The sequence below is a fragment of the Anser anser genome (assembly GCF_964211835.1).
Source record: "Anser anser genome assembly, chromosome: 10".
Lineage (NCBI taxonomy): Eukaryota > Metazoa > Chordata > Aves > Anseriformes > Anatidae > Anser > Anser anser.
The window spans coordinates 17,485,785-17,513,261 of NC_139730.1; the positions used below are offsets into that span (position 1 = coordinate 17,485,785).

The following is a 27,477-nucleotide window of genomic DNA, read 5'->3' on the forward strand; positions in this document are numbered from 1 at the left end:
TTTATTAACCGTTTTTTCTGCATAGTTATATTCAGTTGCAATGTTTGTATCTACAAACTAACTAATACAACTACACCACCATATTTTCTCCAGAATCCCAAGTCCCCTCTATTTAGTTTTCTGTCTCAAGGCATATTGTGTCAGAGAACGGAAAGTGGATACCTGCATGATCAGATTTTTACGTACTGATGTTGTTTAAAAAAATAAAAATAATTTATATATAGATAGCTAGACCGTTCATTTAAAAGCAAGACTGTGAAGAGTCTGTAAAATGTCTTAATCTACGTTGCTTTGGAAAGGATAAAGCATTTGCTTTTTGGCTGTGGCAGTGAAGAATGATTAGATCACACCTAATTAGAATGCAAAAATTTTACTAGCTCATGACCAGCTCAGACCAACAATAACTTTCCCACTGTTTAAGAGTTCCATAAAAAAAATTGGAAAATATTTAACATTTTTGCATGCCTACAGTTCTTATGGGCCATAATGATGTAAGACATAGGCCTGAATTTGTTTATGGCACTCTTTACTGTTTTAGGTTGCTCTCGTTCTGTCTCTGTTCCATACTAATTCTGATTTTCTCGTGTAGGAGATTTAGTTAAACCACATCTAACTGTTAAATCTGAATAGCCAGAAGTGGAAATCTGATTGATGTAAGTGTTTATCTTCATGGCTGAGCTCTTTGCTACTTAACAAATCAACTGAATTTAGTCTCACATGAAGCGAAGAAAGTTAAGCATCTTAAATGTACAGTGCTGTGCTTCATCCATCAAATCAACAAATATTTCAGCATTGTGTTGACATTGGGTAATCCTGTTAATTTCAGTTGAAAGATTGCCTAGTTTGTGTTCTTTACTTGATCAGAGAATGATGTTTGTGCCAGGCTTTATTTTGTGCTGAATACAAAAATCTAGAACAGAAGACAGGAAATGAAGAATATGAATACAAGACTATAGAGGCAAACAAAAAGTTAGTAATGAATTCCCTTTGGCCACTTAATTACCCATTAAAGTCAATGGCAAAAATGTTAATGCTATTTTTGTATAAGCAGCTTTAAAGCATACATGCAGTGACATTTCTGTTTGAAAAGTGCCCTGTCTTTTTTTTTTCAGCTGGGACAAAGAACATTCTATTTAACTTCCATTTTGTTTTGTTTACATAATGAAAGCAGTCTAAAATAACTTCCACTTTCTCTGCATGTGTAGGTCAGTTTAGCTCTTCTTGACAACTAATTCTTGCAGAATCTTATCCTGAACTATCTAATCTGAATTTTAAAACAATCTATTCAGCCTTACTGATTTTTATAGTATATGCTCTCATCAGCTATGAGATCAAATCAGCTTTGTAACCAATGCTTTATTCGGCACATATAAACTGTCTTCTTTGAGTGTTTGGAACCTGTATTAATTTCTGTGTAAGTTTAAAGACATGTCTGCATAAGAAGAGAACTGTGAATCAGGAAAAGTGTTTTAGAAGAGTTACTAAAAATATTGCAGACAGGTTGTACTTAAAGCCTCCTAAATACCTCTAAGTGGTATGTAATTTTTTTCATACTTTCTGAAAGTCTTTGGAGAGTTGTTACTGTTGTGATAGCCTGCAAATAACTCTTGGGCTACAAAACTTTGCAGTAATAACTTGACCAGTGCTTTCAGTAGCTGAAAGAATACTGCACAAGGACGTCACAAGGACGTTTGTTTGCATGGCTTTCTAGGAAGACAGATGCATAAGCACTAAGACCGAAAAAGGTCTTTCTGTAATTTCCTTGGCAGCAACTGCACAGAGGCTACAGAAGAGGGAACCTGTCCTTGTGTATGTGATCTAGGAAACATTTTAACAGTTCTGTTTCTCATTTCTGTTCAGTTAGGGATTGGCTGGAAGGAATGTTGGAGGTAATATCATAAACATTTTGGAAATAATGGTTGGAACTGCATCTGCAACCTGGTAGTTTCTCATCTGTGTTATATTCCTCTACATTTCTCAGATTTTCTTCTAAACTCTCTAATTCCTCCAAAATTGTGAAATTTTGTCCTCGTTTAATGCCAACCATAAAATTTAAACTTGATCTTAAACTGTATTTATACCCATCTAGAAACACAGACAGCTCATTTCCATTCATACAGGTCTAAGAACTGAAACTAACTTTTCTGAGTCTGACTATTGCTGTAGTCACAAGACTACTGTTAAGCCTTCTCAGACTGCAAAATGGTGAGGAAACAGTGAAATTTAAATTCTGTATAACAACAAAATGTGAAGCTATGTATTACCAGCACTTACATAAATGCCTGCCTCCTACAGATGTATATATATAATTGGTTCTCAGCACAATTGCAGTTCTTTCTTACTTATCATAAAACTAAATTAAGATAGCCCATGTTTCAGGGAAGCTAGTCCTAGATCCTCAAGTCTGAGGTTGACATGGCTTAGTTTATAGGGGTGTTTGCCTCTGGCTGGAAAAATACTGAACGTAGTCACTGAGATTTAGCTTATATGATAACATCCATTTATAACAAGTATGGAAACCCTCTGTAAGATTGCTGTAGTCTACTGATTGTTATGTCTGGCTACATTTTTATTGCACAAAGTAGTTAAAGGTGCTTTACACCTGCTTGCACACATTAATTCTTTCCAGCATGCCTGACAGAGGATATATGATGAATGTTCTGTAGTTTATACATTTGTGCTGTGCATTTTTAATCCAGTGATGTCAGTGAGACACTGACACACTTCATGTAGTCAAATTTTTGTTTATTGTTCCGTTGTTTCATTAAAAAAAAAAACAACAAACACAACAAAAACAGAACTCTCCACTCAGTTTGTCATAAAATATCTTGCTTCTAGTGGCAAACCACTGCTTCTTATTCCAATATCTATTTCCAAAGATAAGCATTTTAGATTTGTTTGAAGTCCTTTTAAATGGCTGGAAATGCACTGAATATTCAGTGTTTGCTAATTTTTCTTGTATACAATACTGATTAGAAAAACAATGTTACATAGTTTAAAGATCTTCACTTTCAGATCAGATGGTGGCCAGACACAGCAGCTGAAACCCACATTTAAAAAGGAAAACATTTTAATGCAGTGAGAGTTGATAGACATGCATCAAAGTGAAATGTTATTTTTGTAGTGATCAGCAGGCTTCAGACCTCCCATGCTAATCATAAACTTTCCAGGCCAATGAAGCTAATTTGTTCCCTTATTGCCACTGGCCTCCAGCTCTTTTTCCAAAGGAGGATATTATGCTTGCTGCAAGCAAGAAAATTAGCAAAGGTCTTCTCTTTCTCTTTTTCTTTAGGCCTGCTATGCCTGTGATATTTGGGTTTGTTTATATGGTGTCTATGGGTGTGTCTTCACTGCAGTCATGAAAAAAAAATTGCACAAGCTACCCTATCATTCTCTTCAGTCTTTCTGTATTAACTTATACTGCACTGGTTATGGCAACCATATGTTCAGGCCTCATCTTTTTCTTCTAAAATAGCTCCTTTTTTTCTTCCTGGAAATGTCAACCTGGGAGACTTTAAGGCTTTTGTGTATTTGTCCAGGATATCCATATGTGTATCAGTATGCCCAGTGCTACAACCAAGTGAATTGTACAAAGTTACAAGAGCCTTTTTTTCAAATGTGTGGAAAAGGCACTTTGAGATGTAAAACAGGTCTTCCAAAGGAAAGCTTGGGACAATAGAGGTTGCCAGAATGCATCAGGTCTGGTTATATCCTCTGTGAATTGACAAGTAGCTAGCTGTTCAGTAGTCTGCAGTTAAATAAAATGTGAAGTCTGAGATGCTGTGCATTTACAGTTCTTTCAAACCAAAGAGATGGTCAGATTTGGAACTAATGTCTACAAAATGAAGGCCAGTGCTGAATCGCTGTAAAAATGATGGGCACAGTATGGCCTCTGCTGACAGAGTATCAAGTCTTGTGATATTTGGGTTTGGTAGCTGTATCTGTTGCAGTCTACATCTTAAGTGGAGGCTTTTGAAAGGCTAAGTAAGTTCTTTATCATAATGATTTCCGCTTTTTACTTCAGTTTTCCCATGGCTTATGGTACAATTAGCACACTTCAATCAATTAAAGAACAGAATTTGTGCAGAGTGTGTATCTAGTAAGCAGTATAGACTTTACCAAAGCAATTGAGTATATGTTTTAGATTGGAAGGAGGTCCTTGACATTGTCTGTTAGAAGAAAGTAGAATTAATCACAGATAGAAGTTGAAGATTTTTTTTTTGTTTCTCAAAAATAGTTTGAATACTTGTTTTAACTCTGAGTTAATTAAAGTTCTAGAAATAAAAAGAAAGATCGTTCCCTGGTCAGCTTCTGATGTCCAAAGAGGGAATGCAAGATCATTTTCAATAATTTTATTTTGCTTTTTTTGTTCTTTTCCAAATGGAGATAGAATTTGGTGCATTTTTGAGGCTACAGAGCCTGCTATCTGAAGTGATAGGGAACTAATCTAAAAATCTTAAAATGCCATTTACACAAAAGTGATACAAGAAATAGGAAAAATTAATACCAGTCTATTTCAGAAGAGTAGTGTTTCCATTCTGTTACTGTTGCAGTGGCTTTAATCTCCTTAAATAGGTGGGATCACTTGCTCAATTTATTCTTGGGAATTTCTGTATTACAAAGTGTCCCTACAGACGCTTTTTTCTTAAGAAAAGATATGTAGATTAGGCATTGTGTGATTTGATATGAGTAGTAAGAGCAATATTAAACTGGGAGTATGCTAAAGCCTGACCAAATTTATGGCAAAACTGCAGAATTAGGTGCAGGATGTATCTCATACTGCATAAGAAAAGTCTAGTAGAACATGTTCATAGTACTTAATTTCGTGTAAAACTGAATGGTTGAATTTAATTAATGCAGTTCATCCACTTTTCTGAACTGCACAATAATTCAGAAGCTACTGCCAGCTCAGAAATTTGTTGCAAATGTCACTTACCATATAAAGCACAGATTATGACAAAGAGCATTTGACATTATGACAAATGACAAAGAGCATTATCAGCATGTGATACATTCAAAAGTTTGACAGTTACAAGAATGTCCACTGTAGTCTTCTTAAAACCCAAATAAAAAGAAAGTTACCTTAAAATGATGTTTCCAAACACCTCTGTGGGCGACTTTGATAATCTCCAATAAACTGGAAGCAGTCATCATTGCGCAGCAGCTAATATCTGCTGTCTTTTCTCATTATGCTTTAGGAATTTCATTGAGGAGTTAGGCTTCAAATTCTTAGCGACTTTTTCTTACGTATATAAATGCAAGAGGATGTTTTGCTTTCAGCACTTTCTTTTTCAAAACAATAGTTGTGACAATGTTCTCTGTCCCTTTAGTGTAAGACATGCCACACTAAAACTCATCAAACTTTTCTGTTGTTTTTCAGTTTGTAGGAGGAGTATTAAATTAAGCAGCATGGACATTCACTCTTTTGGATTAAAAACCACCCATCTAATGAAAACAATGTGCTAGACTGTTCACAACATAAGCATATGCTTAGGGAAGACATGTTGGGGAAAGGATGTCCGAATGTTAGTTTTTGGTTATATATTGGGCAGTTTCCACATTGCCTATGTTATACCTGTTTTTAAAAATAAATTAAAAATAACAGTTTTCTAGAGCCACTGCCTGTAGTGCTGATGTGGGATGTTTGCTTACATATTGAAGTCTCTAGGTGTTTGTTGTCATTGTGTTGTTGTGTTTTTTGTTTTAATAAGAAATGACCAGGTGACATCAACAGACTCTCTCCATTTTAAAATTTGTTGGAATATGTCTTCCTGGCAAGTTATATTGGATTTCAATTCAAAACCTATACATTGGTTTCTGTTCTCATGTAACTACAAATTCTAATAGTAATAGGGCTATTCTTTGGAATTGGCAAAGTATCAGTTCACATAAAGCCTGCTGAATCTACTGTGCCAATGCTACAAGATGTTAAAATGAGAGGAAAAATAAGCAATGTGTGGCACTTAAACTGAATGTATTACATTTAAAATTAGTATTTAATGGTAAGACCATGCCCCAGGAGTCAAGCTGTTTGCAAATACTTGCTGGAGAAATAGTCATTTTTATTTCCGTGAAAGATACTGGCAAAGTAGCTGTTTTGTTATTTGATGATAACAACCAAGCTGGGAGGTCATGATAAAATAGGGACGTACAGTGGGGATAACAGAGGAGTCTAGTTGAAAATGACATCACAGAAAGAAAGATGGCTGAGAACATGGAGGTGAAGGGTTGAAAAAGCTGCAAAAAAAGTTCCTGGAAAATGCTGCATTTAGATTAACATGTTTGATGTAAAAGGAGTGCTTGAAAAGTTAAAGAATGAGATTTTAAAAGTTTTTGTAAGATAAATACTTCATAATAAATACTTTAATACTTTTTCATAGACCTATGCTTGATTTAATCTTTGACTATTTTGACTTTGGATAAGTAGTTATCATTGATCCACAGCAGATTGAATTTGTGTAATGCTATTTACTCTGTCACCTGAGCATACATACTGAAGTATTCTTCTGATTTACTTGTAAATAATATATTTGAAAATTTTAAAAATATGTATTTTGTATGACCTAGGCTTCTATTCAAGCATATGGTCTAGAACTGTGCACTGTGAGTTTTTGATCTATGAAACATTTCATAAGAGAAAAGAATATCATTCTCATTTTCAGTAAAAAGAAAGAAGAGAAAAACTCTTCTGTGTTACAATTCTAAAAATGAAAGAAACAGTTACTGAAAGAGGAGCAAACTGTCTCCAGGGAATACCATCATGTATGTGTTGGTAATGCTGAATAATTAATCATTAATCTGAGTTTAAAGTAATTTGGACAAATTTCTGTCACTAACAATTTGGACCATATCCATTGGACCTGAAAACTGTAGGAATCTATGTGTTGCAATGAAGTTCATGAATTCTCTTGGGAAATTTAACTGCTCTAAGTTGTAATAGCTGACTTGGGATAACCTGAACATCTGTATTGTGGGAGACAGTGTCACTTCTGATCCCTTGAGAAATCCCACTCTAGCTAATATTCTCAGTGAAATAAGAGAGCTTAAAAAAAAAAAAAAAAAAAAAAAAAGAGGATGGGGGAGAAAAAGCAAGTTAAAGGAGAGAGAAATTAAGAATGCTTTCTTATCTGTTTTGGATGCCAAAACAAAATATGTTGCTAGTGGAACTGCAGGGTTATAATGCTATTACACTAGTAAAATAACTGGTGCGTACCATTACTCATTTTCTTGAACGTGAGGTAGTATGTAGAGCTATATAAAAAATGAAGAAGTATATTCAGTGAGAAAAAGTTCATTGTGAGGAAATCTTCCATGAAACTTTGGCTGAAAACGATTTGAGACATGTTCCATATAAATAAGAAGGTACTGTATTGAAAAGACTTGGAACTGGGGAGGAAATCTTCCGAGTGGTCTTGATGCATCAAAACTCAGGGAATTTTGTATGTTTTTGTTCACTTGTATTTTGTTGGAATTCTGTTTGTTTGCTTACTGTGTGATGGTGCTGGCTGCACAGATGTGCTTTTACAAGCTGGTTTCTCAAACAGCCAAGTTTTATGTCTCTCTGCGGGCATTTAAGATTAGAACTAGTGTTATTGCTAGCTTTAACCCACGTAGACAGTCTGAGTATGGGGATAAAGTAATCAGCACCACTTGTGTCTTTCAAAACATACACAGAGAATGTTTCTTCACTTCCTTTGTTCTCTGTTGCCTTTTAAGTAGTTCTTTTTTTTTCCCGAGCGTGTTCATATTATATTTCTTTACATCTTGTTATCAGCAAACAGTATTTCCAAATTTTGTGCCATTATGTAGAGATTTTATGCTGTATACTGGAGTTTTAGCTATTTAACTAATAGCTGTACTTACTGGTTTATCACTAGGTACACAGGCTTATCAGTTAATTACACTAATATTTATCTGCTCTGTGAGTTGCTAATCCTATAGTAAATGAAATCTTTAAGAGACACAAGAATGCATAGTTATTTTCAGATACTAATTATCTAGTTTGAGCTGCGGTGTTCTTAGAACTCATAAACCAGATAAAGCTCAAGATTTAACAATCTATATTTCTATTATTTGTATTTTCAATTTCCCGTGTTACACAAGAATTAGCCATTTTATCTTTCTGAATGGCATGAGTGCTTGCAAGACACCTAGAAAAACAGAGTAAAGTATCTCTTTTTATCTGTGTGCTTCTGAAACTTCTAAACATGTGGGACCACTGTCCAGAGCCTGGACTACTGGAAGACTCCACAAACTCTGGTAGTTCATTTGGTTCTAATAGGCAACATGTGTTTAATGTGGTTACTTTAAAAATAAGCACATTTATGAGTTAAACTGTCCAAAAATCTATTATGTAAGCAATAAGAGTTTCTCAGATTTTTGTTTTCATTAAGACAGTAAAGATACATGGTTTCTCTTCAAATAAAAGGAGATAATTCTTTTTTATACGGTATACGTCTGCAGAGAAAGAGAAGGACTGTTTCTGCACTGCAGCTATGCTTCCAATTTGTACCTAATTTACACCAGCAGTGTAACTGATCTGTTGGTGCTGTGCTTTCTTGACCTGGCATGGACCACGAGTGATGACAAATGAGCCTTTAACTCACTAATGGGGTAGATTTGAGACCTATGCTGGTGTAAATTCTTTTAATTTGCAATGTAATGTAATTAGGATCAGGATGTATGATAAAGTAAACTTAGATTAGACAATCTTGTTGGAAGAGGTGGTGACTTGGGAAGAATGAATTGAACAGAACATGAGGAGATTCTGGGAAGCATTAACAGCATTTTTGGCTCAGAACTTTTTTAACTAGATGGGAAAAGTTGTGATGTGATTGCTGCCCAAAGCAGAAGTCATATCACTATGAAGTTAGTTCTATCTGCTCCCTTTTGGTTGTACAATGAAATCACCTTGGAAGTCTTCCTTTTTTTCCTGTATTTGGTTTCAGGATGAGTGCTTAATCCATTGGGTTTTGATCAGTATTGCAATTAAATCTGAAGTCTTTAGCCTAGGGTATTCGTTTTCTTTGGTGGCATGGCAGCTATTTTCATTTTGTCTGTCAGAAGACAGGAGAAACCTTGGATTCCTCTAAACTGCAGAAAATACAGTCTGATAGTGAATGCAAGTCTTCTGAGATTTTTTATCCCTTCTTTTGGATCTGGAGGAAGGTCTGGTTCAGGACCCCTGGGGCATCAAAGAACAGAGCTGCCTGTGCTAAAGAATTCACCTTAGCTCTGGTCTCTGGTGGTCCAGCTGTATGACTCCTGGTTGGACATTTACTTCCGTTTTTTTTTTTTAAGTCTTAGGAGAAGTGCTGATCTAGTCCTGTCCTGCAAATAGTGTATGTAACATATGTGTTACAGGCTCCTTTCTCAAGGTTACCACTATTTCTAGAGTGTTCCCTCCCTGTCTGGTACAATCTCTTAACCTCCTTCATTTTGCTTGGCAGATTTTTTACTGTTCCTAATCCTGTATACACATGGTTACAGAAGTGCATTTTGGCATAGGCATTGACTCCGTAGAGGAACCCTGTTATGCTAATCAGCCTTAATGACCCTGAGCAGCCTCACGCTTGGTGGGCCTCCTCCCACACCTCTCTGATCATGGGATCAGTAGCCCCACTTAAGCTCAGCCCTGGGCTTGCAGTCCAGAGCTGCCTTTGAGCCAAGCTGGCCCCCAGCTCAGCCTCTGCCATGCCTGTGCCTGGCCAGGGAACATCTTAATTTGCATCCTGATCTGTGGACACACTTCTTGGCTTGACCTTGGACCTGCCTTGTCACCACAGACTTGTGTGGTAATCTGGACTCTTGTTTGACCCTGGCTGCTGTTCCTCGATCTGTCCTGCTCCCTCTCGTGGTGTCGGTGGGATGGGGCCCAGGCAGATGAGGCCCTGCCTTGCTGGCCCTGTTGTCAGGCTTGACACCTGGCTCCCCATCCCTTAGAGAGCAGACAGCTGTTGGTGCTTCCTGACAGAGTTTCAGTAGGTTGACTGGTAACTGTTTTACTGATTTAGTTAATAGTAAGCATGAGAAATCTTGGCCAGCTTTTGCAGAGCTTTCTTTTCATCCTTACTTGGAAGGAGATGGTGCTAATTTCTTGAAAATGTATGTTTCACCGTAGTTGTTTACAAGTTTTCCACCTGCACACCGGACTAGTAAGTAATTCACTCCTGGGAAGGTTTCACAGTGACTTTCAGATTGCTTTCCAGAGCTATTTTCTCACATAAAAGAGAGTATCATTACGGCCTTGAGATTTCTGCCACTGTGGAAAATAACAGAACAGGTGATGCATGAAAACATGTTCTATAAGTCTTTCTTCCTCTGAAACAGTTTCAAGAACATTTTCAAGCAAAATTGAAAAATTATGATTATATTCACAATCCTAATTTGTTATTTTTTGCTTTGAAACAGATTCCTCTCATCATATCCCAATTAACTGTCTGATACAGCCGTCATTTGCCAGCAGGACAATCTGGAAAATGTGTGTCATCTCTAAAATCTAATTATAATGTATTTTAGTTTTGGATGTGACAAAAGCTTTACCTTTATAATTAAGATTTCATACTAGCATTCATAGCATAGGTCATGGTCTACTACATCATGTAATTCTTTGGTGCTTCTTCCTCAGGACCTATGGTTGTATATTTTTATAATTAAAAACAAGGTATACATACATAGTACAGGGGCCTCACCTTTTTCCTGATTGTACGAAAAACTTTTGTCACAAAATGAATGGTATTCATTATAATTAGAAATTCAAAGCATGGTGTCCACCTGTTCTGTAGTCAGAAAGTAGCATTGGACAGAGGAAGAAATGCCTCATAAATGTCTTATTCTACTTGCACTATGCAACTACTATCTGGAGAGAAAGAGAGGTGCTTTGAGAACCTGGAACATAAACCAGAATTCTATCATCAAAATACAGAATATTGGAATATGGCCATGAAAAATATGCTTTCTAGCCTAACCTTGGGCAGGTGAGAACCCAAGGCCTTTTCCTTCCTCTAACATAATAATGCCAGAAAACAGAAAGGGGTAATAGATTTAGTACTGCGGGAAAGATTCAAGATGATAAATCAAGTTGAGGTTAATACTCAGCTCTCTGAAGGTGGGCCTTTTCAGCAGTCTGGCTTCATAACTGAAAGTCTGAGCTTTAAAATTTAAAAGTGGGGAGCAGGGGAAGGAAATGCTCAGATTTCCTTTTCAGCATTTGAGCTTAGCTTAGAAGCACTATACACTGCCAATACCGTGGTAGTCAGAAGAGAATATGAGGATGATAGCGAAGAGTAACATTCTGTTATTTCTGAAGTAACTGGCAAACCTCCAGTGATGGAATGGGGATGTCCTAATTATATAATTATATATAATTATTATATAATAATTTATTATTATATATAATATTATATATCATATTATTATATATTATATTTTAAAAATTTATATAATAATATATAATTATATAATTATATATACAAATGCATATTTGAAACTTAACTTTGTAATGCTATTTCCAAAGGATGCAAGAAACACCTTTTTAAGGGTGTACTTTCTAAACTGGTCTGGTCAGATCCACCTCCCTATAACAGAAAAAGATGGGAAATAGGAAAAGCCAGAACTTGGAGTGACTTTAGATGAGAAACAAATGGAAAAAATTAGGATTGTTAAATTTAGAAAGGGAAATAAACAGAAATATGATAAAGGTAACTTGAGAAGTGTGGTTAACTAATGAAAGCATTAGTAAGCACAAAAAGTGACCACATGGAATAATTTACTTAGAACTCTTAAAGATCTCTCTTTTCCACAGCATCCTGTTGTCTTTTAAATAATTGCACAGTGGGATTAAAAAAGTGAATAAATACAGAAAGAGATAAGAATCTCCCTAAGCCCCGTTATGTCAGATAACAGTCGAAAGCACGATGCCCTATGCTACTGTGTATTTTGGTAGCCAATCTGCATTTCACAGTTCTGGACAAATTATTTTCTTCCATCAAGAAATATAAACAGAAAAGAAATTACGTAAAGTTAGCAGCTTTCTAAATAAAAATTTTGAGTGGAAGGGTACATCTAAAGACATTGGAAATTACTTAGAAAAGTGTTAGTTCCTGAAGTACTCAAATCGACTTATAACTTTATAACCAAGGAAAGAGATGCTGAGTTGCACTGAAGTACATGAGAAAGTCTGAGACTGGTTTCCTCAAAGGTGCTTAGTGTCTGGGGTTCGTTCTAGTAGGGCTGCAAATATTTAACCTTTAGGCTGTAATACATAGCTCACACTTTGACTTCCTTCCTAAATTTGTTTATTTATGTATGTATGTTTTTATTTATTTAATGGCGTGTATAAAAATCCAAATACTCCTTCTATGTACTTCTTTATGTATTTTTATTTCATCTGTTCTTGGTCAAGGACCAAGATGAAATTCAGATTGTGTGAGTATGAGCATGTTTCTTTCAAAAGGACAGCAATAGCAAGGAGGTAGTAGAGGGGAGACTAGGGGAGAATCTCTTGCTCTCTTTCTTTCCTGTCTGGCCAGTGCAATGCAGAAACCAGTTAAGTGGATGTATGAGCCTCCATGGGGGTAAAATACTCCCTTTGCGGTTTAGCGGCAGTATTTCCTGAACCAGTGAGGCAGGGCAGGGGGTGGCATTTTTCTAGATTTGTCCTCTGTTTGCAATTTGTCCTCCATTTATCTTCAAGGAAAATACATTCTTTTTACAGTCTAAATTTCCTGCCTGTTCTTGGAGCAGCAAGAGACTCCTCTTTAATTTCAAGTGTTTAACGAAACTTTTTTTTATCAAGAAATCCTGGGCCTCATAAAAGAAGTGTTGAGTGAATTTTTATGTTCAGTGTCTCTCAGTAGTTCAGGCTGAAGGACAGTAGTCATTTCTTCTGTCCTTAAAATATGTAAGTAATAAATTCAGAAGCCAATGCTTCCTGGAAACAGTGAGATGAGAGGATTTTTGGAAATGCCTATATGACAGTTTGAAATGGCACCATCTTTATGCGTAAATCTACCTAGCATGTAAGACCCTGTGAAACTTTTGTTCCTTTTTTAAGTAGCCTCAGGTAGGTTCAGCCTTTTTTCTCCACTGTTAAATTCTTACATTGAACATTTACAATTATAACAGAGCTTGCAGTTTCTGCTTAATTTCCTTTCCCCGTCAGTAATTCCAGGAAGCTGATGTCTGGCCAAAGCAAATTAACCTGTGGATTCTGCTGTGACATCAGTTCTTTTCAGCCTTTATCTTCTTTTTAGGTAGTTCATTGGTTTACATGCTGAATACAAATGAATATTGCAGTCAGCCCTCTGTTTCCTCCCCAGTTCAGCAGCATTGATATTTCCCCTGTAGTGACAACATGAGGATTAATGTTTTTCAGTCTTGCATGTTAATACTTTGAAATACACAGAAATTTTCAGTGTCTTGTTATAGAATATTTCAGCTTGAAATATATATATGGATATACTTCATGTGGTCTTGATTTAAGTGTTTGTGAGTTCATTTCTACAAACAATAAAGCTGTAAGAAGTAGAAAGGAAGTCCAAATACATGAAAATAACAAAAATGTTGTTTTTTATATTTTCTTTTATTATTACTTTGATACTAGGAATTTGGTCAGCTTTTTAAGCATATACAACCTTAGGAGAAGGAAGTGACAGTGAAGGGTTTTGCCCGAGCATACTGTTCATAAATTCAAGTGGAGGTACGGGAAGGCTGAGAGACCTGGAATAGAAATTGCTTGCTTTTGAGAAGTTTAACAAACTTGTGCTTGTTTGGGATTTAGGTGTCTCAGGAGGCAGCCAGTAAGCAACCTTCACAAACTGATTGATATTTACAAACTCAGGTAATCTTTTTCACAAAGGAAAGTCCCTATTTTTAATGAAGCTATATATCCAAAGATCTGTTGTATATTTTGCTTTTCTGTGTTTTCATTTCTAGGAGTAAGTGGTAGGAACCTTTCTCAAAATATTCTGATGCTTTTCTCCATAAAAATAGGAAAATGATTTGGGAATTTTGATTTAAATGAACTGCCTAAAATAATTACAGTATAATTTTGGTATGCTTGTATGTTTTTAAGTAAAAAGAAGGATGCTTTTGTGTTGAAAATAATTAGATGTTTTAGTGCTTCCACTTTATTATTATAAAGTATTTTGGTTTTGCAGAACTTTGTACCTGAAATAGCTCTTCGGTCATAAACAGACTCTATAGAATCGATAGTTTTGTAATATCTAGTGTAGTGATTGCTGAGGTTTTCATAGAAATTTTTATCTTGGTTGCAACAGTGCAAGTTCAGCGTAGTGTTAAGTTTCACATTACTTTGTGCTGCAAAGAAAGGTTGTGGTTGTGAACATGCACCATTCTATCCAGTTTAGTTGATTAAATCATGGAAGTGTAGTAGCAGGTATAGACAGATCTCATTTAATATGGAGAGCAGAATAACAACTTCTGGATTCCAGGGAATTCTGCCTGTATGGTTTTGTAGGGGGAAAGATTAAATCAGTATGGAAAGAATCAGTTATATGAATAGTTAAAAGGGAATGCAGTACATTTTTCTGTGCCTCAGAAACTCATTCCAATAATGGTTATTTAGACTTCATCAATGTTTACAGACAATATGCTGCTTTCTAGAATGGTCAGCAAAGAGAAGACTAAAATCACAGTTACTGCTAAGTTTTGAAATTTGGTTTTCTACCTACCATTTAAAAAAAAGAGAAAGGGAAGAATGGTGGTTTTGTGCCAAAACCATGTGCTTACTCAGTTCACTTTGTGAAGAACCGAGGAAAAAGGCAAAACTTTGTTTTATAGAAACAAGTCAATCAGCATGAAAAAGCTTTTATTGCTGGAATTTGTATAACAAGCTACAACATCTGAAATGGTAGCGGTTTTTTGTTCTTTTTTGTTGTTTCTTTCTTAAAGCTTTTTCAAGGAATGAACCTACTTTAAAGTACTGCAGTTGGAGTTCTCATGACGAAAGTGTTTTTGAACTCTGGTTTAGTTGGCAGTTTGTTTATTTCCATTTTTCCTTTTGTGGTACATATATACATTTCAGAAAAATATGGAAGGACAGGTTGGTTTCCTGACAGGGGTTTGATGGAAAATTTCCTTAAGTTTATTTGCCTTTATGTTTTCAGTCCAGAGAGTTTGCTACAGGCAACCGGTGTACACAGAATCTGTAATGGCAGCTCTACATCTAGCTGTCAGCAAAGCAGTACAGACTGCAAACCTTCATCTCCATTTGAAAGAGGGAAAAATGCTTCCTTCATTTAGGTTTTGAAGGGAAGCATTGTATTCATGAGATCAGCATAGCAGTAGAGGGTTCTCGATGGTTTATGTACCATTAAGGTTATGTTGCCAGGCTTTCAAAAACTGCAGGTCTGGTTGTCAGTTGCTGTTCTTACAACTCCTCTGTCTGTGGCTGTGGTATCTTCCTGTGGTCATCCCCAGCGTTCAGAAGAGCCATTCATGAGCTCTGTGCTGAATCTTTTTCACTCTGCCTTTCTAAGCGCTCTTAAGTTTGTACTATTCCCTTGAGAGGAGTCAGCTGAAGGGGATTATTTGTGTACCTTTCTGCCATTGAGCCTTACAGTCCTGCTTGGCCCACAGCATTGCTTCCTGCCCGGCCTGCCCTCCCCGTAGCCCCCGTCAGCCCATCCTGGTGGCAGTGCTGCAAGGCTGGGGAGCGAAGGGAAGAAAGAGGCTGGGCTGTGAAAGATGGTCTGCCGGTTTGGGGGCTGAAAGGGACAGGTCTTTTGTAGGTGTGGGAGAGAGACATGACACTGTGAGTCCAGCTTGGCAGGAGAAAAGATGATATTCTTCATAGATGATGGTAGTAGTCTAGATGATGGTAGTAGTCTACAGAAGGAAGGGACTGAGAGGGAGAAGGCAGTGACAGTGACTTCTTGTTAATACAAAGCTTACCAAATTACAAAAGAAATCTAATTCTTAGTAATGTGCTTCTCAGTTTCACGAAAATCTTTGCTTGCCACCCACCTTCTAAATTCTTAAGACATTTAAAGTACCTGTATGCTGAGTTCATGTGGTTTACTCTCTGACATATGAGACCAGGTTATTCACAGGTCATATTTTTGAGATTTCCCCTGCAACCGTAAGGATAAGAAATATTACATTTACATGAAAGGTAAGAATCTAATGCGACTTCTTGACTTGAGGAGCTGGAACTTTAAGAAAACCATAACTCTTCACGTTCCCATGATAAAATACATAAATTGGCAACAGTAAAGTTGGAAGAAATTAAAAAGTAGGATAGGAAAGGGGATAGAGGACTGGAGGGTCCCATGCATGTTGTAAACAGTTCTCTCCGTTTGTTCAATGTGTATACTTAGACTGTTAGGGTTCAGAAGTTCTTCATTTTTGTATTGCTTAGTTTAACAGAACAAAACGTCTATTGCGTAGAGATTACAATCAAATGTACTCTGCTTAGGGAAGCCCTCCAACTTTTATAGCTCTGTTTGCAATTTTACTCATTTCCGAGACATTCGCTGGTCTGCTTGGGAGATTTAGTAATTCAGCTTTGTATCATGCTTTCAATACTGCTTTATTCTTTATTTAAAAGTAGGTCTTACTCATCTTCTAATACCAAATACTGTTTTCAAGGGCTCTCAGTTCTGATGGCTTAGTCAAAGCACTTTCTTTTGTTCAGCTATGGTACGAAGAAGAAAGATTGCATCAATATCCTGCTCCGAAATTATCCTAAAGGATGGGGGCCTATTTCAGGAAGCAGTCGTCCGTCTTGAGAGTGAGTGGACGCTTTGGGTCCCTGCGGGCCAGCAGTGGGAGCCAGAGGATTCGGACTGAGTGCCCAGCAGGACTGGGCTGTTCAGGGTGCGGGATTGTGTTGCTGTAGGGCTGACCATAAAGCCAGAAGCTAGTTCCTGATGAGGTTTTAATTTATGATTTATTTATTACAGACTTCTTTGATAAAAGGAGGTGCTGTACCTTTAAGTAGCACATGCAGTCTAACCATCAACAGGCATCTTTTGCAAGCTGCTTTAGCCTGTTTCTCCAATCATGCCTGCCTAAGTCAATAACGCACTGCCAAACCTCCTCGTGCATTAAAGGTTACCTTTTAGCTTGTTCCATGAATCAGAGCAGATGCATAACTTGGCAGTGACCATTTCTGTCCCTCCCCTTCTTTGCTTTATACTGACTGCAGCCCCCCAGCTCCTTGCGGGCTGAGCCCCCTCCCCCAGCAGGGAGAAGTCATTACATGAAGAGATCAACTTACCAGTTGTCTTCAGAGCAGTGGCTGAGCGCAGAGCTCCTGGTCGTACAGTGAGTGCGAGAGAAAGGGGGAGAGGGAGAAGGAGTCGTACCTAGAAGAACTGAAGGCTGTGTTACTGAGACACAAGTGCATCTGCTAGCTGTTAGTACTTGGCAGAGGGTTTTCTCCTCCAGGGTAGCTCTAACTTTGGGTAATAATGTTTGTCAGCTACCTGATACTAATGTTGCTCTACTTTCAAACAGCAGTGTTAGCAAGACCTGGGGGAGAGGTAAGCAAAGTATGTCAAAAATTACCGTCTCGACAGAGTTTTCTTCCTATCTATTCAAATAGGTTGTGAATTATTTTTATGTTGGTAGAGACTTCAGAATTGCATTGTTTGCTTGATATGTAAAAGGACTGTTTGTTTGTTTGTGGTGTTTTTTGGTTGGTTGGTTGGTTTTTAAGCCTGTAGGTACTAAGGGAAAGTAATTTGAAAGTTAGATTCTTTTAAATTGATATATAATATGTTTTCTGTGAGATGACTGTAATGTGTGAATTTTTCTTTACTAACAGAGAAATAGGATACTCTTTGCAGCAGTAGATGGTAGTGTTAAATTCACATTTTCTACAAAAAAAAAAAACATGCATGATTGAAAAAGTTTTTACTTAGGGTGTATCTTGGGGATGTATGTAAAAACTGCACGTTGCATTATTTTAGTAACACTCTTGTGCAAATACTCAGTATGTGTATTGTTGTTTTAGCAGGGCATGAAGAACATTTTTTTTTTCTTTATGTTTGCCATATCCTTAAAGACAGACTTTATGCATTATTTGTATGAGAAATCTTAAGTAATGGAATAGAACAGCTCTTGCTACACCTTAAAAAGTTGCTACTTGATTTAAAAGAACAGTTTTCCAGATTTTTGTTCTGATCAGAGCAGGCTTTTTTTCAACAGGTTCTTATTTCATACCAAAGCAGAAAAATTCATCTAGTCATTTGTCATTTAGGAAATAATTCATCAAGCATACTACTATGAGATATGCAATATTCCATCTAATGAAGTTAGTGGCAGAAAACACTTCTAGTACCTTTGATATTCATTCTCCCTCATGCTTTCAACTGAAATATTATGTATATTTATGCATTTTGAAGGAATAACTGGGTAGTTCTGTTCCATAATATATCTTCCTTAAGTATATCAACAGCATTACAAAGGAGTAAACTGCAAAGTAAATCTGAAAACAGTTATGTTGCTTTAGAGCTTTGTCTTTTGTTAGCCTTGTCTTTTGTTAGGCTACCTGTTTATGGTAGCTTAATAAAGACCAGAGCAATTACTTTCCCTGGTAGAAGAAATTGGAAGTGAACTGGAAAAAACATCTTGTCTGGCACCGTGTGGTTGTCATTCTCTGTAGCTCATATGCCTGGACATAAGCTGTATTTTGCTTTCAGGGTGTTCTAAAATGTGGAGTTGTAATGGTTATGATTCAAGAAAAATGTCTTTTAAAGAAATCTTGTGCCGACTGTGATCTACTTAAAGGAGAGCAGGGAAATGTTTTCAGCAGAGGCTCAGGGACTTCAAAGTTGTTGATGATCAGAATGACTGGAAGCTGATCATTGCCCTCTAGTTGTCACTGAAGTTTTTAACTTCCTGGTTGATACTGAACACAGAAGATGACAGATGGGCTCACCTTGTCCAGGCTGAGGGACCTTAAATTTTGTGGTGGCTCATATGGAAAATATTTGTCACTACTGCATGCACATGTGGTCTTCAGAGATCCATATAAAGAAAAAAATCTAGAGCAGCAGCAGTGTTGCCTGCCAATTATCCTCGTTAGCAAGTAAAGTAAAAGCAATGCTGTGTTCTTACCTGGAAATGAATTTCTGCAGTAAAAGTGCAATGTGGAATGCTTTAGCACTGTGATCCATATGCCAAGTAGTTTAAACTGTACTGTTCTTGTTAGAATTTCAGCTCGTACAGCAGACAGAATAGAGAAATGGCATACTACTTTATCTTAGATTGTAGGATTTACTAAAGATAGTGAGAAATTTTCTTTTATTATGTTCATATGGCTAATTTTGAAAATTACACAATAAAAAATATGCTGTCTGCTTTTAATACAGTAATTCTTTGTCCTGTATTGTAAGAGACCACCTGATAATCTTGTGCTTTTCCCTGCGTCAGCTGAAGAATCTTGGCTACATAAATATTATTTCTGTAGGAAATTACTCAATTAGGATTTTTCCCGTGCTGGAGAGGCAATGATCTGAGGAGAGGGAAAGTAAGTGAGAAGCCATTTTTAAAAGGAATATGTATTGTAGTTTTGTGATCCTTTGAAGTGTTCTATTTACTTCTTTGAATATTTTAATGGATTTATAGGTTTATGTTTTTAAAGTTCTCATAAAAGTGTCAGTTTGTGATAGATTAGAAAGTCATTGAGAAGTTGCTTTTCTTGCCAGCCTGTTCTCTCCTTGATATAATGCTAATATACATTAACCATTCTGGAAACAAAAAATTACAAAAATGAAGATGTTAAATTTTTACCCTAATGATTCTCAAAACTTGATCTAATGTGTGTATAATTCTATTTGATTTTCTTTTGGTTTTGAGTTAATGAATGGCTTAGCATGAAGTCAGTGGAACTGCATTGCATCACTTTTCCGTTTAGGAGGGAAATACGGTTGTATGGCTTTACAAGTTAGCCCATGTTTGCACTGGCTGACAGCGAAATTTTTTTATGTGCTTTTTAGGAAATAAGCATGACTTGCTTCAGCCATAGCTGGAAGCACCAACTGGTATCTGCTTTTGTGGTCAACCTTGCTAAATGGTCAGAGTCCAGTTTCTTTCTCTCTGGGATGTTCAGGAGCAGTTGTCTTCATCAGCAGATCGTACATCTGTCTTTTGTGTCTGAGAAAGAGCTAAGGCTTAGTTGGCATCAAATGGGAAACCTGGGTGATAAGGAATTTCAAAATAAAGATAAAGCAGGGCAAATGGAATACTATGCAGAATGTGTAAGGCTTAACTTCTAATTGCAAAACAGTACTTAATGAAGGTTTCCTCCTCCCCACTTCTTATCTGGTGGTTTTGAGTCGTCTGTAGCATGAAGATCATTGGTTCAAATAGATTCATTGAATCTTATAAATCTTGGAGCAACTGGAGAGTCTTGCTGAGGAATAGCCAATCTGTGTATTCCTAGCATATTCTGTGTTTCTTAGCTCACAAGTGAATGAGCAGTTACATCACACTTGGTTTAAATCATCAATCTTCACTCATTTCCTCACAGGTAGCCTTTTAAATATTATTTTCTAAGTATACTTGATAGATACCTGTATTTTGAGAAGAGAATTTCACTTTCCTTTAGATTTCAGTTATTTCAACTCAATTCTCTTCCCACTGTAGTAGAGTTGTTGCTTTTTTAAGCTTGTGTATATTAGCCTTGAATTAGTAATATTATTTCAGTAGGTGTTGGTGAAGCTATGCAAATCTACTGAAGTCACCTGCCTGGCCTCTTCAAGATCCTCTTACCCCAAAACAGGGCCAAATTGTACATTATTGAGTTTTGTTTGTATTCTTTGCCAGCAGCATTAAAAAAAAAAAAATCAGTTTATCTGACAAAGCATGTGGATTCTAAAAATAATGAAAAGGAAGTAGCCTCACATGTGAAGTAAGTGTTGATCTGTTTTTTAATGTGGCAAAAAATCATAATCTGATCATAAAAATACGTGATACTTGAACAAACAAAGAGCTTTCAGTGAGTTTAAGTGAACAGTGAATGCAGCATTTTATTTATCACAGACATGAAATCCTTCCCTTTGGAATTTGGGCATAGAGTGAAAACATCAAGTTCTACCTGGTAAAATGCATAAGGGAGTCTGAGTAAGTTGAGTCTGAATCTTTGTATTCTTCAGAATCTGCTGGTTCTGATTAGCGTCCTATGGGTTGATACCTGAAATAGTGCTGTTTTACACAGTGTCCCAAGTTGCAAGACTAGGAATAAATACACAGAAATGCAAATGACCCTGTTCTCATGAGCTCATGTCCATTTTGGCTTTGATGTGACTGTCCACTCTGCAGTATGCAGCTTGGCCAAAATCAGAGAAGCAAAGTGAATTTGTCAGCATTTTAAAGGAGCCTTCACTTCTGAACAGGTTCAGATATCATAGTCAGAAATGCAACCCACTGCAGAAATTCAACCCATTGCAAGAAATGTCAGGACAGTTAAGTAGTCCAAAGGATTTTTAACTGAAAAGTTGGTTAAAGAGATGAATGACAAACTTTAGAAGATTCAATTCAGGCATTAATCTGAACTGTATGCACAAGCTACAATCCCACCTGCAACCAGTAGATGATGTTCCCTTTCTGGCCCAAAGAAGATGTACTAATGAGTTGCATGAAAATTATTATTATTTTTTAAACTATCTTTAAAGGTGAACTGATTTTTATTCTTTCCTAATAATAGGTAGATTGTTTTGGTTTCAGAAGAGACTAAAGAGAATTCTTATTAGGCCTGAACCAGTTCTCCCATTCCTAATTATTATCTTTCCTACTTTGTTAAAGACGTGTGATCCTCATTGTAAACTTGAAGTTATGATTTTTCTTTTAAAACTCTGTGTGCATGCATGTGTATATATATGCATGTATACAATTCTGTGCTGTACCGGGCTCTGGAAAAAAAACACGTTCATAGAGCATTGAAGAAGAAACTTTCTGGGTACGTACGTGTAGCTGCATCTAGAATTCTTCCCTGAGTGACTGACCTGTTCCTGAGGTGGCCGGGGAGAAAAGCACATCCCTGTTTTGTTACTTACTTTCCATGTAGCAGAGTACAGATAGAGCTTTTCCTTGCTGATGTCAGAAATACACTTAAGCAAGAAGGGGAAAAAAAAAAAGCAACTTGATGTCATGGCCCTTTTGACACTGCTTCCTGAATATTTTGTTCTTGCCAATGAAGAACTTGCTTTCTTCTCACTTGTTGGAATAAAGTTTCTTACCTTACTTGGTGGAACCTTCTGCCGTCATACGGTACAACATCATGCGTGTGTGGCAAATGGTGTGTACTCATGAAGGGGCATCGGGAGACAGTTAATCAGTAAGTCAAACAAGAGCAAGCTGATGAATTTTTAGTGCATTTTTGGTTTTAGAGGTCAAGGCCGTTCTCAATAAGAACAACTTTCAGATATGTTTGACAAATCAACCTTTCCAGATCCTCAGTGGTGGTGTATCTCAGCAGTGTCCAAAAGAAGCTCTCCATGGCATGGAAATGAATGAGTTAACCTACATCTGCTCCGTCACCAGGCTGCAGTTACTTATACAACGTCATCAGTTACAGGCAGGGAACACATTATAGGACCCAATAAAACAGGCTTTTCCATCTCTGACTTTCATTGGGCCAGCACGTAAGAAAGCAAACATAATTTCTCCCACTCACATGCTGACAAAAACCATTTCTCATCTTGGTACCTGAGTATTCCCAAATGCAAGCCAGGATTAATAGGGCTTCCACTGATTCTCCTGAGAAATTGATATGTCACTTTGACAACATTTTCCCATAAAAATCACCCATAACCCCTCTGTTATGAAGCATGGGAATGTTAGAGAGCCTTTGTGGGTTGGTAACTAAGGGGGGATCGAACTACTTGGATAGTTGTTTGTTACTTGGATTTACTTTAAAATTACACTATGCTGAGTTAGAAAAAACAGATGGTAATTTACATATGGCAGTAATTGCTGACATCACCAGTTTAACATCTGAAAGCGAGATGTTTTGTAGGTGAAAAATAATCCTGTCAAGTAAATATCCACAGACATAGCCAAATTATAAGAATATGCTCCGAGTATTGCTGTAGCTCTAAGTGCTACAAAACAAGTTTAATTGACCTCTGGCATACTTGCCTCAGTCTTGCTAGCTTTGTATTTCGGTTGCAGCTGCAGTAGTAGTAACACAACCCTATTTTGCTTTAAAAACTTGGATGTAAACTTGGTGTAGTAGGACATTCTCTTGAAAGTTAATTACGTTGTGGCAACAGTGTCACTAAGTGTACTCTTTCACACTTTGTGATTATGGAGAAAAAATGCTCTTTCAGTTGTCTTCCCAAGATTCCTGTAGGACTTCTAGTTCTTCCTATATTGCACATTTTCACCTACTCCTGTGGGAAAGATGGGCTGAAATATGAACAGTTGTAGGTACTGGTAGAGGTCTGTAAGGATACCTCCTTAGCAACTCGCAGATCGTAGGCCTAGATCCACAGTCTTTTAAAAGTCTTTGCGCTCTGGTTCCGGATATACGGGCTTGATTGATCTAAAAGACAGAGGGCTAGAGTAATTCCCACTTTAGTTCCTGCATCATGCTCAGTCCTACCACAGTTGAGCTAAATTAAATAAGTCATTAGCAAATAAATGGTTATGTGTGACGGATGAGCTAATTTGTTTCTTACACAAGGTTTGTAGACCACTTTCTGGAAAGCTGTTCTAGAAACTTGCTGGAATTCTTATTAGATAGACATATATTTTCAAGCATTTATCTTGAATATTATGCCTGGAAAAAATGTTTTGCCTAGGGACTAAGAGTGTACAAAACACTTCCTTTATCATAGTTTATTATCAGTATCAGTTCTGTTCATTTACTTGCTTTAGATTTTTCTCATCACCTTTTGCTTTGTAAAGTAATAATTCACTTAAAATTGAATGGTAATGAAAGTATTTTTATCACTGAAATATATATTTATTTTTTCAGGCATAGCCAGTGTATTTTGAATTTCTTCAAATTTTAAAATTTGTTCCAAACATGCTAACTGTATAAATGGAGCAATGAATTTAGGGGGCAGGTAATTTATGTTAGGATATACTGAAAGGTATTCAAAAAATGTGTGTGTGTGTGGGAAATAAAATCTAGCAAGGTAAAATAAGTCTTTGTAATTGCTTTTAGGTCAGAACAGTTATTGTATAAATAGCTCTTTCTTCTAAAGAAGACTTCTTTGGTTTTCCTATCTCTTCTTGGTAATGTTGTAAGGCTCTGATTTCTTTTTTAAATGCTCTAATGTATAATAGGTGCACAGGAATGTGTTCCAAGACTCATAAAATTTTTAACTAAAAGAGTGGAAGGTCTTGTAAACTCCTGGTGGTTGCTTTTAAGTAGTATCACTTCTTAAAACACTTTTTTTGTTGTTTTTCAGCCTCTGAGTTTATCTTTCAATTTGTGTACAGCACTGTTACATTTTGCATGTGGGTGATGTACACGTTTTAAGGAGACGAGTTTATTAATAGATTTACCCAGCCTCTTACCATCATGACTCTTCTGGAAATGAGACCTGGCACACAAAAGAGGCTGTGCTAAGTAACTAAACAAACTCCCTGCTGTTAATGTCAAGACTGTAATTTTGCTACAAGCTTTCCTGCAGGTATACTGCTGCAGATAGATTACTAGCAGTGCTCACAGAGCAGTGCTCAGAGCCTCTGAGTCAAGGGTTGAAGGGAATTATGCAGTGATCAGGAACCTAAAGCAAATTTTCACTGCTTGATTGAAAGACATGGGACAGAAAGGGCCTGGCATCTGTGACATATATCCCTATCCCTACTTGATCTATGGCTTGCTTGATTGTTCCTTGCATATCACTTATTATTCATCACTGCCAAAAGGGCAAGAGCAGGGATCAAACATCATCCACCAGTGTGTTTAAGGACCCAAAGGCACCAACACAGCAATTATATCACTGACAGCAGCTACATTGCTTCTGTTTAAAGACCCTTTCTAAATGAGATACATGAAAGTGGAGCACGAGAGATTATTAAATTAAAGGTTTGCCTGTGTATGTGATTGCCTGAAGCTGTCAGTCTGTTTCTTCATGGGTTAGAAGTATTATTTTCCCAGAGTGTGGGTTGTGAGGAAGGTTTTATCAGGAGACAGAACTTTTTGACAAATTTCCACTCCCACTTGTTTGGCAGACGCAGAGGAGTGAGGTGAATTTGGAGTCAATAAATTAATCCTTCCACCCATAACTGCTTTTTGACTACAGCATAATGGTTGCTTCCATTTTTCATGTCATTTCTTCCCAAGATACCGGTGCGTAGGGGTGCGGGGAAAGGAAAGCTTTAACATTTTGAACTTAAAGGTAAATCCTTTTGCTGTTAAGATATATCAGTTAGAAACCACTTCTTCCACTGAAAGTGTAAAAGGTTTTTATAACTGTTTTCTGAAAAGATATTGACTAATTTGTAATTCACTGCAAATAAAGGATAATATAGCAGGAAAAAAAGAAAGCAAGAATTGCTGCCTTGCTCCTTGAAAGTTGAAATTATAGAAGCAATGGCAAAAACATGTGGAAATGCTGCATTTTAATCCCAAGCAGTTAATAGATTTAACAGAAGAGTTTACCCCCTCTAAGGATCTAATTTTTCTTTTGTAATTTAGATTGTATGTTTTTCTTTTACCCCTTGTGTGATGCCATGATGCCTGCATCCTGCCTCCTTTCCACCCCTCCAAAAAAAAAAAAAAAAAGATTGAGGAAATACAGTCCAAGTTAAAGCTGTGAGACATGAGGTGTTTTACAGGTTAGCAGTTACGATACTTTGCATTGCTTGTACTGTTTTAATGTAATAATTTCAGTATAATTTCAAAATGAGTAGTAATTAACTGCTGATGAGACAACAAAAACCTTTCATAAGCATTCAGTGTATGGAGGGTATTTTAACATCTGTACATGAATAGAGCATTTGAAACATGTGCTGGACTCTTGCTTGTAAGTACTTGAAAGCTGAGATTTATTTAGTGCTCGAATGAGCAGGTGATAGTGAAGTATTCTAGCCAGGGGCACCAACTGTTTTGATGTTAGCTATGAGCCAATATCCTCTAGAAAGCACAAGGACACAGAATAACTATATAAATGACATCTCTTACTTCCTCATTAAATTGAAATTTTTTTGCTGAAATACTAGAAATTCAGTAAAGCCAGTCTATTGAACTGAAAACAGTTTTAAATATTTGCTTGTACATTTTGATACTGAGCATCTCAGGCAAGCATGTTCTTGGTGTTGTGGAGGAGAAGTAATAAGGGGCATTGTAGCCCCACGCAGTTAAGGTTAGTGCATACATACCCTGCTGATTACAGAGGAGGTGACGGTAATGTCACTCACTCTGTGGCTGCACCTCATCCTTCTGAAATTTTCAGGTACTCAGGGAATTCTTCACTATTTCAAGTTTTAACTGTTCAGCGTTATCCTTTAGGCTGCCTGATAGAGACCACACTAAGCAATGGTAACGTGTTGTATTCGTTGAGATGCTGGGTTACTGGTGATACGATGGCTCTTGGAAGATCGATGCATTACCAAAGGAACCAGTAATTAAGAATGATCCACACTGTCAGACTGGTCTGAGTGGAAATAAGAAGATACCTAATACATGCAGCTGGCATAGTATGACTGTTGGGGATTATCTCTAGTAAGACCAAGATGGCAGATACTGGGTTGTGTCCAGTCTTTTCTTCCTGAATGACTACCACTTTCAGTTATCAGATGAGAGCCAGAAATACCGAGTGACAAGGAATAACACGATTCTTTATTCGTGATGATAGAAATCCATTCCTAGCCACATAAAAATGTCTAATAAATAAGCAAAGCAATGTGTAGTGTTCAAATAAAGCTAAAAAATCATAAGAATTTATTAAGAAAAGAACTGGAAGGTTAGTGGTCTTACTTTTACGTGTACTAACTTCACATAGCTGTGTCAATACAGCGAGGCTTTAAAGGAACATTTATCTGAGTGAGAATCAGGCCAGGAATCTTATTAAATACTGTTCTACTTTCTTCTTTGTTCTCACTCCTAACAAACTGTAAAAAGATCATACTATTTATTTAGTCTAAAGGTGATAATAAATGTCATTTGTTAAGCTGTGTTTTGTTGTTGTTGTTGTTTTGTGTGCTTGTTTTTGGCTTTAGTAGCTGATACATGAAGTTGATACACTAATTTTAATTTTATCAGTATAACTGCAGCATGTTCTGCTTGTGAAAAAAGAACTATCTAATACTATTACCGTTTTCCCAAAGGCAGTTTTAGGAAAGAAGAATCTGGAAATACATTTACAAGACAAGATACTGAAAAAGTAGGAGTTACTTGGAAAAATGTAATACTTTTTTCCATGTTGTCAGAAGTCAGTATTGTGATGCAGAGAAGTCCATTAGTTCGTGGAAAGAATGACAGTTGGTGTAGTTCCAGCCGTCCATGCAACCGTTCATTTCAGGAATTGATTGAGAGCAGATGAGATCAAA

At 36.8% G+C, this 27,477-nt stretch overlaps 1 protein-coding gene across 8 annotated transcripts in view; it reads left to right on the forward strand.

The window, feature by feature from the left end:
- The window catches only part of THSD4 (thrombospondin type 1 domain containing 4), a 300,889-nt gene that overhangs the window by 165,142 nt on the left and 108,270 nt on the right, over positions 1 to 27,477 (forward strand). The window contains exons 1-2 of one of the 8 annotated variants that reach the window (XM_083851134.1): positions 16,090 to 17,380; positions 17,482 to 17,507. The exons of 5 other annotated variants lie outside the window; for them this stretch is intronic. Coding sequence is in view for 2 of the 3 variants with exons in the window: in XM_083851131.1 (XP_083707257.1) it covers positions 17,436 to 17,516 (81 nt within the window). In the remaining variant the exon portion in view is untranslated. Of the gene's footprint in view, positions 1 to 16,089; positions 17,517 to 27,477 lie in introns of those variants that run through there. 2 more of the 8 variants (XM_083851132.1, XM_083851131.1) reach the window with 2 other exon arrangements.